The 14,914-nt window shown below is 37.9% G+C and overlaps 1 protein-coding gene across 1 annotated transcript; it reads left to right on the forward strand.

The window, feature by feature from the left end:
- Positions 1-328: 328 nt before the first annotated feature.
- On the forward strand, positions 329-5,910 carry tmem182a (transmembrane protein 182a). Its single transcript, XM_017704573.2, has 5 exons — positions 329-748; positions 2,026-2,155; positions 2,923-3,021; positions 3,204-3,341; positions 4,444-5,910. Exons 1-5 carry the CDS (start codon positions 620-622, stop codon positions 4,668-4,670), a joined length of 723 nt encoding a protein of 240 aa, XP_017560062.1. The 5' UTR covers positions 329-619; the 3' UTR covers positions 4,671-5,910.
- Positions 5,911-14,914: the final 9,004 nt, after the last annotated feature.

The following is a 14,914-nucleotide window of genomic DNA, read 5'->3' on the forward strand; positions in this document are numbered from 1 at the left end:
TAATCAGTAGAAAAATAAAATTGAACTAAAATTAGTCAGATAATAATTTAAATATGAATCCAAAATAATGGAATGTAAGGATATATTTAATTTTCGCAACCTCCTGCTCAATTCTACCCACTTCTCAGTGGGCGACTAGGTTAGAGACAATGTTGGTGTCTTTCCTCCCGTTCCCAACTTTCTAGTCCTAAGGGGTGGCCTTCAGCTGGCAGGAGATATTTTGGTCTATACCAGGGCCCCGCCCACCAAACTTTTCCCATTCCCAGGCCACACCTCTAAGAGAGCCAGCAGGCACCTTCAATCAGCAGTCCAAAATAGCAAAAGGGGGATGGCTCCACACATGAGTGTGCTTTTGAAGCCCTTTCCCCTCTCCTATACCCAGGCCAGTTTCATTCTGACACCAGCACTGTGGGAAAGGGACAAGGCTTCAGGACAAGAGATCCATAAACACGAGTGAAGAAGACTGTAAGGACATCAGCACAGCGTGATAGCAGAAGAACTTTGACACTCAACCAATCCTATAGAAACAAACCAAGGACTTTAGTTTACATATTTGGAGTATTGACATTTTTTCAGGGACTTGTTTATAGCACAGGAGAAAAAGAGTGGGATTCCAGCCATGAAGTTGAGTGTGGCATTGTTTTTTGCTGGGCTCTTTGGTGCCTTGGCAGCAGTCTTCATCCTCCTGTCCTTTGGTACAGATTACTGGCTTTTGGCTTCAGAGACTTGCAAAACGGTTTCTACAGAGGTGGGTGGTGGCACTGTTTCAATCAATGTTTATTATAAAGAGCACCAGACAAAGAAATTAGATTAATCAGATGGAACAGGGTTAAGTCTGAGATATTTGAATATCACAGTGGCATGAAAGACAACTGTCAGTTAGTCACATTCTGGAAAATTATAATAGAATTCTACTTGTCACACAGTCTCTCTGGGTATTATATGATTAATCTAAAATCTAAGATAGTCCAAAAGGGCACTTTTTTCTAAATGCAGGCTGAAGTTCAGGATTACATAAATGTAGGTTTGGGTTTGGATGAGGTAACGATTGAGACCTTGTGTATCAAACGTCACTATTTACAGTCTCAGTGAAGCTCAGAGGGTAGAATAGCATATGCTGGAGCATGATACTGCGCTTAATAGTGAGCAATGAAACTGGAATCTTACTGCAATGTCTGCACTATCATGCCAAATCTATTTGTAGCAGTCACACGCATTGCAGTAATTTCCAAGGGGCTAACATTTGCCTCTGTAAATGCACTAGTGGAAGTGACTTCAACCTATACCACTTTTACTGGGGTTGAGAGAGTGAAAGCCTTTTATTTGTTTCTACTCTGTTAAATTGCAATAGAATTGTTCAAACATTAATGCTAGCAATATGTTCTAAAAAATAATTAGTGTAAATTTGGGAAATATTATGCTGATCTTAATTGAATAGTTCTCTAGTACTGGTAATACATGGCTTTTGATTATGAATGCATGGATATTTCTTTATGAGCCAAGGGTTGGTGTAGCATAGTGGGTAACACCTCTGCCTTTTACTCTGTAGACTGGGGTTCAATGCCCCACCTGGGTAAGCACCCTACAAAATAAAAATAAGAGTCCTTCGGCAAGACTCCTAACGCTACCTTCACCTACTTGTGTGAAATGGTCAAATTGTAAATCACTCTGGATGAGAACGTCTGCCAAATGCCGTAAATGTTTTAATTTTGTTTTTAATGCCCTCATGATTTTTGGAAATCTTGGTATATGTTAGCATTGACATTGGCCTTACAGCTGTTAATCCCCATTTAGGATTTTTAGAATCCATCTTTAAAATTTTGGTGTTGTGAAATGCATAATAATAGTCTGCTGAGGAATTTATCTATATTCCAATATTCTATATTTTTTCCTGCAAACACACACACACACACACACACACACACACACACACATATATATATATAAAACACACCCATTAACAGGCTCCATATCCACCCATAGCCCAAGTGACCTTTGCACTCTCACCCCTGTGCTCTTCCACAGAGAGGTGAATTGGTGGTGAATGATACTGCAGATGCTGGAAACACTTCTGTGTTTTACCATGAGGGCTTTTTCTGGCGCTGCTCTTTTGGAGGCAGAGTGGAAGAGGACAGCATGTTGAAGTTCTGGTTTAGTAAGGAAAACCTTCCTACTTTGGGGGGTTAGAGGGGACATGTCCCATCCACTTTGTGAAATTAGGCGAGATGATTTTTGGGTGTCACTGGATGGTTGTTTTAAAAAGTACATGGCTGAGTTGTGAAAGAGCTGTCCAGAACTAATTATAATAAAATGAAGGTCAAAATGATCCAGTTAAAGCTAAAGTAAGATAGAGATTGTCATTTTGTTTAGTTATGGTCTGTAATGACAAAAAGAGAGAAACACTAATCTGCTCTGGAAAAGATCATTTGTAGACTTATGCCATTAAAGTTATTAGTAGTCCTTCATTTTTTTTTAATCACCATATTTATTATAACCACAGTATTTTACAGAAATATTTAAGACTACGTGCAGATCAGGCTAAGGCTAGTGATGCAATGGAAAGAAAAAAAATGTAAAAAAAATGGTAAAAGTCAACAAAATGTACTGAATATGTAATATGTTATTATTCCTGAGAACAAGATTGTTTTTATGTTTTTATACATATAAAGTATGAAATATCAATAAAATAAGTGTAATTGAAGGTTTTTGTTCCAAAGCACATTATAGATTACTTTTTTTGTGACACACATTGTTTAGAATGGGCTTTACACATACGATAAAGCCTTACAGCATATATAACACATTACAGTTAATAACATAAAATACGGAAAAAAGTCAAATTTGCAATAAAACAGCCTGTTAATGATTATATTACAGTACAGTGATAATCTGAGCCAATGTTAATTGTTTTTGTCCTCACAGCAAATCAGCCACACTCCAAAGTCTGCATCCATGCCTACCTGTTCCCTTTCCCACTATCTGAAAAGACCCACAATGCAACTACCTATGATTCTGCTATTAGTAAGAACATTTCTGCACTGACATGACTGCTTTAAAATCTGTCAACTTGATTGTACTATCTTTATATAAGAAACCATCATTTGATTTGTTTGATGCTTCACAAGTACAATACGTGCTCACAAATGAATCGGTCATAGCTCCATTACTTTGCTCAAATAGTAACCGGTTGGTTGTGTTGTTAGTCTACAGAGGTTTCTGGAGTGTCTTTGTGTTACTGGGCGTGACTGCAGTCATACTGGGTGGCTTTATCATTATTTGTGCTGCTCCATTTGCAAGTTACTGCCTCTACAAGGCAGGTGGTGGACTCTTCCTCATATCTGGTGAGTTAAAGCACTTTAACTTTACCTTTTGTTTATATTCTTCTGTTTCAGTTATTTTTAACATGCCTTCATGACTTTGTTTTGGGTTAAGCTTCAACTTTAGAACCATGGAATATTGTTCTTCTTTTTTGGTGTTGCTAGCTTTGTAACCTGCAAGCTAGCAGAGTAATGACTTTGCAAATATGTGTAACCATTTGGATTTGTTTTCCACATAAAGCACAGCCGAATGTGGCACAGTATTGTTACATGCACATGAGCAGTTATTGTAAGTGAGTATTAGGTATTTTGGTCATCTACCAAGCTGATGTGTCCTTCTGCAGTTTTTTTCCTACTCCAGTGTTTGAACCTCTTGAATGAATTTGGCTCACCTGCAAGTTTGCCATGCTCATCCAAAATGGTAGCACTGGTGCCACTACTGATTGAATATGTATTGCAGTGTTTTGTTACTCTGGATTCTAAACAGCTTTGTCTGCTAATTTAAAAATGTTTTAAAAATTGGATCACACTGTAATGAAGTCTACATTTCTGTTGGTCCGATCCCTTGCTCCATTTAACAAACTTCATTCGAGCTAATGCAGCGATGGAGTGGCCTAAAAGATGGCACTGAAGATTCTCCTGTGGAGAAATGGCGAGGCAAAGTAAAAAGGCATGTTCTAATAGTATTGAAATGGAAGAAATGTGCAGAAAGCAAAAGCTCCCCAGTGAGCAAAAATATGTCTTTAATATACCTGGCCATCTGAATGACGTCTTTAGATGGTGCAGAATTAATTTTAAAGATTTTTTTGGACATCCACTCACTGTCAACTTTTAGACATTGAAGTCAAGTTATTGCTGTACAATCATTGTATTGAGTAAATATTTCCTTAATTTTATCCAGAGGTTCTAGTTATTTTGAGAGGTTATTTGTGAATTGTTGGTTACTTAAAGGTATATGCTAAATGAAACATATAACATTCTAAATCGTTTTCAAACAAATAATTTTCTTTAAGACAGTTTCAATTTATTTTTGAAACTGCCATCATCTTTCTCCATTTCTTTCATCAGTTTCTTTCCTTCTACCACCCCTTTTTTCATTCTTCTCATTCTCTCACTCTCCCTTTAGGTTTCTTCCTCCTTGCTGCCACTATGATGTTTGTGATCTGGGTGGAGGTGATGGATGTGGTGGGATCGTATGTGATTTACCAAAAGGCTCATCTTTGTTCAGGCTTTCAGCTGAATATCATCTATGGCCTCTCATTCATGTTTGCTCCAGTGGGCGTGTTCTTCTGCCTGCTGTCCGGCCTGCTCTTCCTCCTGATTGGTCGGTCAGTGCAGATGCATTGCCGCTAAAAACATAATGACACAGACACAGGCCAGATAAATGATATGTTTTTATGTCCATAGGTATGACTTTATGATAACGAGAATGTGCTGTTAAGCTGAAAGGAAAGACCTGGACTGCGTTGCATCAGTTTTGCATAAGTTTATACTTAGTCTGAGCATAAAATCTTTAGTCCTCAATTAACACTAGTTCATTTCAGCCTATCCTTTTACTAAATTTGGTTACACCAAAAATCCTTACACCGCTCCTAGTAACTAACTAAAGTGTATGTTGCTTTAACATGACGACAACACATTCAGAACCAACAAGCAAACCTGCTGCCATGGAAACGAACAGCTGCTATGACTTTTTCCATGAAAAAAAAAAGATGTGTACAAGTTAAACTGAATAAAACAACGATCTAAATCATCAATTTACCTTATCTAGTGTCCTATCTAATTTGTGTGGTGCAACTAGTTTTGATTTAGTAACACATAAGCCTTAACTTGTGTTAAAACTAGCCTATGTTTGAACTTATGCAGCTGGTGCAACCAGCCATTGATCTTATTTTTGCAGTAAAGGGCTGATGGGATGCTTCTATTATATTTAGTGAGGGTTAGGGATAAAGGGATGGAAGGATGAAGGGAAATGTATTTGTGAAGTATTTGTGAGGAAAACAGGCAAGAGTTGTTTGTGCAACCACTCAAGTGGCTCAGTCTATGAGCTGAGTACTGTTATGTTATTACATTTTGAGACTAAGTGACTGAATGAAGAATGATTTGGGATCACAGTGTGTGTGTGTGTTTGTGTGTGTGCCCTCATATGTATGTTTGAATTCATGTAATATATTTGTTATCTTTCTTTTATCAGTGTGCCTTATTATGAGGTCTATATTACAAAACAAGTAATTTGCGTATTCACATACATTTATTAGTATGAGCAATGCCGGACTAATCTTCATGAGTGATTTTTATTGTAGAAAAAATGTTTTTGCAGATTTAACATGAATCATTTATTGTCGTGCATGTACCTCTTCACAAAATGTTATTTTATACCAGCTTTGAATGGTTATGATACGTATTAAATGACTTGTGTGTCATAAACATAACATATTATTTACATGTTCTTAGTTTTCTTACGTACTGCAAGTTCTCATGAATGACTGTAGCTTTTCAAAACGTGCTTACAATTAGTCTCTACTTTGTAAATATTAATCTTGCTTTAAAAAGTGATGTTTTAAATTTTAATTAATAAACTATGAAATAAAAATTCTCCTTGTAAAACTTTCATTTAACACACTTTAGGGTCTGCTTTCCCAGAACACTCTGAGCAAAGTACTCAAATACAAGCTATACTGTCAATAAAAGATGACTCACGCACTCTTAAGCTCTATTTCTGGAAAAATGCTCTGAGGGGAGACAGAGCTATATCTGCAGGTAGAGCAGCTTAAATTTGTACTCAAAAAAAAAAAAAAAAACTATTCTATGAAATAATAACTCAAAGAATAAAAAGGAATGGTTCTTTAAGGGAATTGCTACAATGTAGCTGATTAAAAAGTACTTTACTTTCCTTACAAATACACCTTTTGGTGCTATATAGCCATATACATTGCATTCTTCATCAATTTGAAGAAGCATTTCAGAAAAGAACATTTAAATGCATGTAATGGTTTGATACATGGTTCTAAATAGAACTATTGAATTGACTAAATGACTAAAATGTAACTGAATAAAAAGTACTTCACTTTCCTTACAAATATACTTGAGTGGAAGAAAAAATATTCTGAACTGAAAACACTCAGCAAAGTACAAATCCATCAGAATTTTACTCAAGAACATGTAACTCAGTGAATACGACTAGTTACTACCCACCTCTGTCCTCATTCTACTAAAAGGTACATTCCTTCTCTTTTTCCTGTAAACACTTTTCTGGTAGATACACCCTATTTTTAAGTTGGCTCGAGTTCAAGTACAAAAGTGCTTTCTATTAAATGTACATAAGCCTGAAAAGTAAAAAGTATTTTGACAAATTTTAATGATCCAATATTTCTAATCTCATGTTATCAGTTTAGGAAATTTAAATGTATCCAGCTCACCATTATAGGAGTTTCTTTAATTCTGAAAGTTTGTCAGAGTTGCCTGGGTCTACTCACTCTTGCCAAGCTGTACTTTGGCATTTGGTACTTCAGTGAGAAATTTAGTGATAGATACATTATGACTGGTGATTTATAGGGAAAGTAAAAGTCTTATAAATTTAAATACTTATAAACGTACGGATACAAAGTATAGATAAATTCTTATGTACTTTGTTGCTGCATTCAAATGGTTCTTGAGTTTTCATTGTCCTGCCTAACCACTGCCTTTACCAAAGAACATTAGAAAGATCCATTTTAAGGGTGTCTGATACTGTTTCAGTAGCCAGTTTTTGGGATTCTTTCACACCCAAAAAGGGTTTTGTATATAGTAAGCAAAAAGGTTCTATGACCTGGAATAATATATAATAACAGCAGACATTAAAAGAACTATTTTCTGAGCTGTAAGGAACTATTTAAGCATTCAGTTGGCTCTTCCAGTTGATGTGGTTCTGGATATAACTACTGCCTTTACCAAACAACCCTTGAGGAACTCTTTTTACAGAGTGTCTGCAGTAATAATTTCAGGTCCTCCTACGCAGAATTGAGGGGGAGGTCGCTCTATTTGAGGACAGTGTTCACACAGGGCTTATGTGAATTTAGATCTGCTGTCAGAGATACATTGTCAGGAGATGAGACACTGGCAGGTGATTCCATTTAATACATGCAGCTATGGGAAATATGACTCAACCACATGGCGGGTGACAGCTGTTCTGTGTGTACTTGTGCAAAAGTGCATGTGTTAATGTGTGTGTGTGTGTGTGTGTGTGTGTGTGTGTGTGTGTGTATGTGTGTGTGAGCTTTCAGCATTGATAGTGCAGACATTTGAAAAAGAAACAAGAAAAAAAGTAAAGCTCAAAGTTTGTCAGTAAATATGTTTGATTTGTTTATTTGTACACACTGCCTCTACATCCAAATGATTGAGCTCATATTGAGATTCTTGTCTTTAGTTCAGTCTCAGATAAACATGAGAGTAATTGTATTGGCAAATCTGAGCACACTGTGTGCTACGAAACTCAAGCGTGTCTACTAAAACTCAAGACGAGACACACGTGAGATTACTGAGGTCCTTTGCTCATGAGAGATCCGATCTGAGCAGCAGGAGATTTAAACTGAGGTCTCATCTGCTTTTCCATCTGCTCTCATAGCTGTCTATAAGATGCTATAAAAATATTCAGATCACTGTATTCTGTGACATTTTAGCCCACTGTGGTCAGTGTGTAATGCTGGTCAGTGTGCTATTTAAAGTTCTGGAGAAAAGCATATTATACATAACACACTGAGAGCCAAACAGCGAGAGCTCTAAGCAGAACCTACTGACCTCTATCTTGTGTAAACACAAACGCAAGCCACAACACAGCTTGTGTTTCTGAGCTGCAGTAAATCACAGCAGTTGTATTACTCCAAGCCTGGCTATCACAGCCACCAGAGGTCAGTGTTGCATCACATAACAATGAGCTTTTCGCAGGGCCATATGTTAGTGTTAAAGGCCCAAATTACCACTCTGTGTGGTTTTATATACCAAAGCAGTTATAATTTATTCTATTCAGCAAATGTTGATTTTAAAAATGTGAAGAAAACATGTTTTTCCATGATGTGGGCTAGGGGTGGGAATCTCTAGGCACCTCACGCTTCGATTCGATTACGATTCAGAGGGCTGCGATGCGATTATAAAACGATTATTGATGCATCTTATTTTTCTATGCAGGATTTCTATTTTCCTACTGTCTCGGGATTTGGTACTTTTAAAGCAAAGTATTTGTGGTGATCCATAATGAATTTACTTCCAATACCTTTTATTAATAAATCAAATGGAAGTGATGCAGCAAGTGAACTAGAAGGCTTTCATTCTCTGTTATTGTTTGGAGCACATGAGACGCTGCTGCCGCTCATGTGCGATAAAATGCGCAGTTACGGTGAAAGACCCAGTGGCGGTGGATGTCCACGCAGCACGTTACAGCCACCCTGCCCGTTTTCTTTAGTGATTTTAGAACTTGGGTTTTGGTCTCGTTGTAGAGAGTGGGGGGGTGTCAGTACAACAGAGCGCGAAAGCCCCGTTTCGCGACGACTGAGACGGCAGGTCACCTAGCAACGATGCGTTATTTGCATTCATAAGCAGCTCAGTTGTTTCCCGGCAAGTTAAATCTGCAACGAGAGACTGTCAAACACTAAAAAGGTGCAAAGAGGAAGTCGCTTCTCTTTAAAATTTTCCCGTTCCACCTTAAATGGTGCCGCATTTACATTCGTCGCCTCAGTCAGAAGTTAAGGTGGAACGGGAAAATTCGAACAAGAAGCTGGAGCGACTTCAAGAAGTGACTTCAGCCTCAAAACAGTCAAATGTTGAGAGACATTTTACAAGAAACCGTTCTAGTTTTGAGGGAAAGTTTTCTGGCGGAGATGGGAGGAAAGCGGCTATAGCTGAGCTAAAGCTTAAAGCAGAGCGAAGTAAATCCGCGTTTTCGTTTATATTTTTAACGTAACTTATACTAGGACATTATCACACACTGAGACACACTGGACATTAAATGTTGGGGCTGCAAAGGTGGTCAGATTTTTGTTGAAAGGACCAAATGGCTCTTCTTAACATTCGGGTTGTGCCTCCTGACCTGACCTGGCTTTAATGCAGAGCCGGTCGGATTTGCACTGCCGCACTTCCACGTTCCGCCTTTTACGTTCCGTCAACATTATGTTATCAATTAAATATTTAGAAAATGAATTTCTGACATTTATGAATCGATTCAGAATCGTTCACATCTACGTCGTGATGCGTCGAAGAATCGATTTTTCCCGCACCCCTGTGGGAATGTGGGCCCTTTATGTAACTCTGTGATGGAGTTTCTGAGCATGCCCAGCACTGTCAGATATGTAGTTTATTTTGTTTATCTCTCACTGCGATACATAAACAAGAACTTCTGGATCCTGTCTGGAGGCAGGATGCATGTGTTTGTTTATGTATGTGAGACCCTTAGTTTTTTGTTTTATTTTCTGCACATTGTGACACTATACCCACAGCACATTCACCAAAAGGCAAAGCAATGCAGCCTAAATCAGGTGCCTCTTGTATCTTTCTTGCATTTTTCTGTTCTTCTCATCATATGCATTGACTGTGATCAGTGCAAGGCTATTCTCACTCTGTGGAAACTGTGAAATAAGAACGATGAAATGGATGCTATAGTATGTACTATACTTGGAAGTGCAATCTGATCATTGCACTGTACATGCGATCTGGAGGTGTGAATTAGCTTTCAGTCTATGTGGAACAACAATCATTCTCTGCAGATGACTTATGGATGGCTTATCAAAAGTTGTGGAAGGTAATCTAAGCAGTGCCACCCATACGTGGATTACTTTTCTTACATCACTGATTACAGATATCTGTGGGAATCTGTGGGTGGAAAGGCTGTCTTGGAAGGAACTGCAGATTAATTGATTGCTGAGAGAAAAAAAATGCTGAAAATGTGCCAGGAATTGTGTGTGTTTGTGTGTGTGTGTCTGAGAGAGAAAGATTCTGGTGTCTTTCTCCTGCTGTTGAGTGAATGGTACTGTTCTGTGTGTGTGTGTGTGTGTGTGTGTGTGTGTGTGTGTTTGAGAGAGAGAGAGAGAGAGAGAGAGAGAGATTCTGGTGTCTTTCTCCTGCTGTTGAGTGAATGGTACTGTTCTGTATGTGTGTGTGTGTGTGTGTGTGTGTGTGTGTGTGTTTGAGAGAGAGAGAGAGAGAGAGAGAGACAGAGAGAGAGAGATTCTGGTGTCTTTCTCCTGCTGTTGAGTGAATGGTACTGTTCTGTATGTGTGTGTGTGTGTGTATGAGAGAGAGAGAGAGAGAGAGAGAGAGAGAGACAGAGAGAGAGACAGAGAGAGAGACAGAGAGAGAGAGAGAGAGAGAGATTCTGGTGTCTTTCTCCTGCTGTTGAGTGAATGGTACTGTTCTGTGTGTGTGTGTGTGTGTGTATGAGAGAGAGAGACAGAGAGAGAGACAGAGAGAGAGAGAGATTCTGGTGTCTTTCTCCTGCTGTTGAGTGAATGGTACTGTTCTGTATGTGTGTGTGTGTGTGTGTGTGTGTATGAGAGAGAGAGAGAGAGAGAGAGACAGAGAGAGACAGAGAGAGAGAGATTCTGGTGTCTTTCTCCTGCTGTTGAGTGAATGGTACTGTTCTGTATGTGTGTGCTGTTGCAGGTGCTGGTCTTGGTGAAAATGTCATTACTTCCTGAGTCCCAGGTGATTGTTGCGTAGTTCCACACGATTAAGCCAGATAATTGTGTGTTGATAGCAGGAGTGTTCACAGGGCCTGGTGGAATACATTTCTTCCATGGCAAGCTTCCCATAGAAGCCATGAGAGGGCTAAAGGCTCAGATTAAGGTGGTGGCAGAGCTAAAGGCTAAAGACTCTGATTAGACTAGAGGTAGAGCTCATAGAGCATGACCTGCCTGTTTAGTGTAGAACAACACAGAGTCTTGACATAATCCCAGCACATTCCAGCTGCAATGCAACATTGCAAATCTGAGTTATTTTGGGCACTATAATAAATGTTACACATATGTGAGCACACACTAAGACACTTCACTCTGTCACTGAGATGTCAGTCCCAGTATTTTTTTCTTTTTTCTTTATTTGAAACTTGGTGCTGCATGAATAGATCAACAGAAACAATCCAAAATTACCTTAAATAAAATATCACTACATTAACATAGATTCGAGTTCAAATCCACAAATCAGTTAAGCCATCCCATAAAGAGGGAGATCATAACCCAAAACAAGTGTAAAAATAATGGTCAGACCAACAGTGAGAACACAGAAAAGACAATAAAAAAATAAAATCAGCTTACCATTTTGAAGATACAAGTTACAAAAACATAAATAACAAATAAAACTGATTCTGAGAACAATCCAGAAAGATAATGAAAAATACATCAAACTGGGGATAACACAATCACTGCATTTGAAAAACTGTCACAAAGAGATGAGAAGTGACATCAAACACTAGAGGGCGCCACTTCACCAAAGCAACTAAATAACCATTTGTTTTGTAGTCGTTCAAGTCTGTTTAACCAAATTCCAAATGACACAAAGTGAAAATTCTGCATTTAATACAATCGTGGCTGACTGATTTAAAACCTACTTTGTCAGAATAACTCTGTTACTTTCAAAATACTTTCAAATACCAATAGCTGCTTGACGTTTCCTAAAGTGAAACAGAATGTTTAAACACTGTAGAATCAGAATTGTATTTGTTTTTTGACTTATATATATCTACACAACCTAAGTGCAAGTTATTCAGAGTTTAAGGTAAAATTTTAAAAGAATGTACATTTTAAAATATTGTAGGCATGGAACAAAATATAAGCTAATGTACTTGGTTTACTGTTGTGAAATATGGAATAAAACAGATAATTAAAAATGTACTGGAATAAAAGTGTTTACAACTATAGTGTTTCCAAAAATCTGTTTGGGTGCTGTGCAAAATGTAAATAAAAACAAAATGCAGTGATGTGCAAATTATTCAAACCCAACATTATTCAAAAACAACATATCAAATGTTGAAACTAAGATTAAAAAATATATATATATACCCATTTTGTAACAGATTTCAGAAAATTTGGGACAGTGGGAAAATCTGTGAAAGCCTGTGCAGACAAATAGTGCAGGAATTCAAGAATGACGTCTCTCAACATAAAACAGCAAAAAACTTTTGTTTTTCATCATATATGGTAAATAATATTATTAAAAGAATCAGACAATCTGGAGAAATCTCTGTACCAATGGGACAATTCCAGAAAACAATGGTTGGCAATGAATTAAAAACAGACATGATTCTGCTGAAAAAAACAGCATGGGCTCAGAAACACTTCTGAAAAACATACTCTGTGAAGTTTGGAGCTGCAGCTGCAAATGCAAGTTAAAATTCCATGCAAAGAACTGGCAATACATAAATAGGATCCAGAAAGGCCACCGTCTTCTCCGGGTGTGAATTCATATAAGATGGACTGAGACAAAGTGAAAAATTGTTCTTTGGTCCAACCAATCCAACTTTGAAATTCTTTTTGGAAACCATGGGTGCTCTATCTTCTAGGTTAAAGAGGAGAATGACCATCTGGCTTGATATCAACACACAGTTCAAAAGTCAACACCCGTGATGGTAAATGAATGCATTCGTGCACATGGCAAGGGTGACTTACATATCTGTGAAGGCACTATAAATGCTGAATGATATATACAAGTTTTGGAGCAACATATGCTACCATCTAGATGAAGGCCTTGTTCATTTCAGCAAGACAATGTCAAACCACAATTTGCATGGATTTACAACAGCATAGCTTCTAGTGCAGGTGCTAAACTTATTGTCACCTACTGAAAACAAGTGGTGCATTATGAAAGGAAAAATTCCACAAAGGAGACCCTGAAGTCTTGAGCTTCTAAAATCCTATCCTTCAAAACTACAGCAATTGGTCTCCTCAGTTCATAAACACAGAGAGCTGTTAAAAGAAAAGGTGTTGAGACACAGTGATAAACATGCCACTGTCCCAACTTTTTTGAAACATGTTGCTGGCATCAAATTAAAAATGAGCATACATCTATAATAAAATAATAAGATTTCTGAGTTTGATATTACATTTGATATGCAGTCTTTGTACTACTTCCAATTAAATAAAGGATTTAAATGATTTGCAAATCATTACATTCTATTTTATTTAGTAAAAATGTTTTGAAAGCAGCTTACTGAAGAAAAAACAAGCACAAGCAACAGTAACTGAGTTATTAGTGTGATCAGTTATATCACTGTTCTGAATTTGTAAACACACACACACACACACACACACACACACACACACACACACACACACAGGGTATCCCAGTGGTCAAATTGTAAACAGAAGTTTTAATTATTTTTGTCTAAGTAAAAGGCCTTACAGAAATAAATATACCAGTGTCAACTCAGTTAATGATAGAACAAAATAAAACAAAACACAACACAAAAAACAGTAACGCATTGAACAGAAGGAAATTATATAGAATTCCCATGTTTGTCCTGAGGTCAAATTAAATATAAGCTAATTCAAGCTAATCAGTGTACTTCTACATCAAACAATCAATCAATCAACCAACCAACCATCCAACCAACCAACCAACCAACCCACCAACCCACCAACCCACCAACCAACCCACCAACCAACCAACCAACCAACCAACCAACCAACCAACCAACCAACCAATCAATCAATAAAGATTTATTTATATAGTGCATTTTACAGGCATTCTACCAAAGCAGCTTCCTAAAAATTCTAGGTCCAAGCTCCAAATAAGCAAGGCAAGGGTAAGATTAACAAGGAAAAACTCCCAAACAGCAAGAGGAAGAAACCTATTGAGGAACCAAGAACCAAAAGGGGAACCCATCATTCTCTGGTTGACACTGAATGGCAAAACAATAACACAACCAGAGCAATATGAACAGAAATTAAAATTTTTTCAAAAAAGTACACAATACTCAATATAAAAATAGAAAAGAAATCAGCCTGTCCTTGGACAAAAATCTGTGCCTGTGGTACCCAATAATCTATATCTTTATATGTTTTAGACTACTAGAGAATATTTCCTTTGGAATATTTCCATTTTCATGATAACTAAGCTAAGGGCAGCCTATTGGCCGTTGTGTGTACTATATCACTACTGATGGAACAAAACCAAACAAAACAGAAGAAGAAAAAACATACATTATTTTTAATGTTGTGGGCGGCACAGTGGCATAGTAGGTAGCGCTGTCATCTCACAGCAAGAAGGTCCTGGCTTTACTCTCCCGGTGTGTGTGTGTGTGTGTGTGTGGAGTTTGCATGTTCTCTTCGTGTCTGCATGGGTTTTCTCCCAAGTTCTAAGACATACAGTCAGGCCAATTGGACAAGGTAAATTGCCCCTAGGTGAGAGTGAATGTGTATGTCTGTCTGCCCAGCAATGAACTGGGGACCTGTCCAGGGTGTGTCCTGCCTTCTGCCCGATGACAGCTGGGATGGGCTCCAGCACCACCCATGACCCAGAAGGAGAAGCGGCTTAGAAGATGTGTGTGTACTTTTAATGTAAGTCAATATCAAAACCTGAAAAATGACAAACATGGGGGTACGAGATTTTGTTCTGACAGCAGCGATATCTTACAT

Source organism: Pygocentrus nattereri, chromosome 6 (genome assembly GCF_015220715.1).
Source record: "Pygocentrus nattereri isolate fPygNat1 chromosome 6, fPygNat1.pri, whole genome shotgun sequence".
Classification (NCBI taxonomy): Eukaryota; Metazoa; Chordata; class Actinopteri; order Characiformes; family Serrasalmidae; genus Pygocentrus; species Pygocentrus nattereri.

Coding starts and splice junctions, on each gene's coding strand:
- tmem182a (XM_017704573.2), top strand. CDS start 620: ATGAAGTTGAGTGTGGCATTGTTTTTTGCTGGGCTCTTTGGTGCCTTG. Junction 749..2,025: donor GCAAAACGGTTTCTACAGAG/GTGGGTGGTGGC, acceptor GCTCTTCCACAG/AGAGGTGAATTGGTGGTGAA. Junction 3,022..3,203: donor TACCTATGATTCTGCTATTA/GTAAGAACATTT, acceptor TTGTGTTGTTAG/TCTACAGAGGTTTCTGGAGT.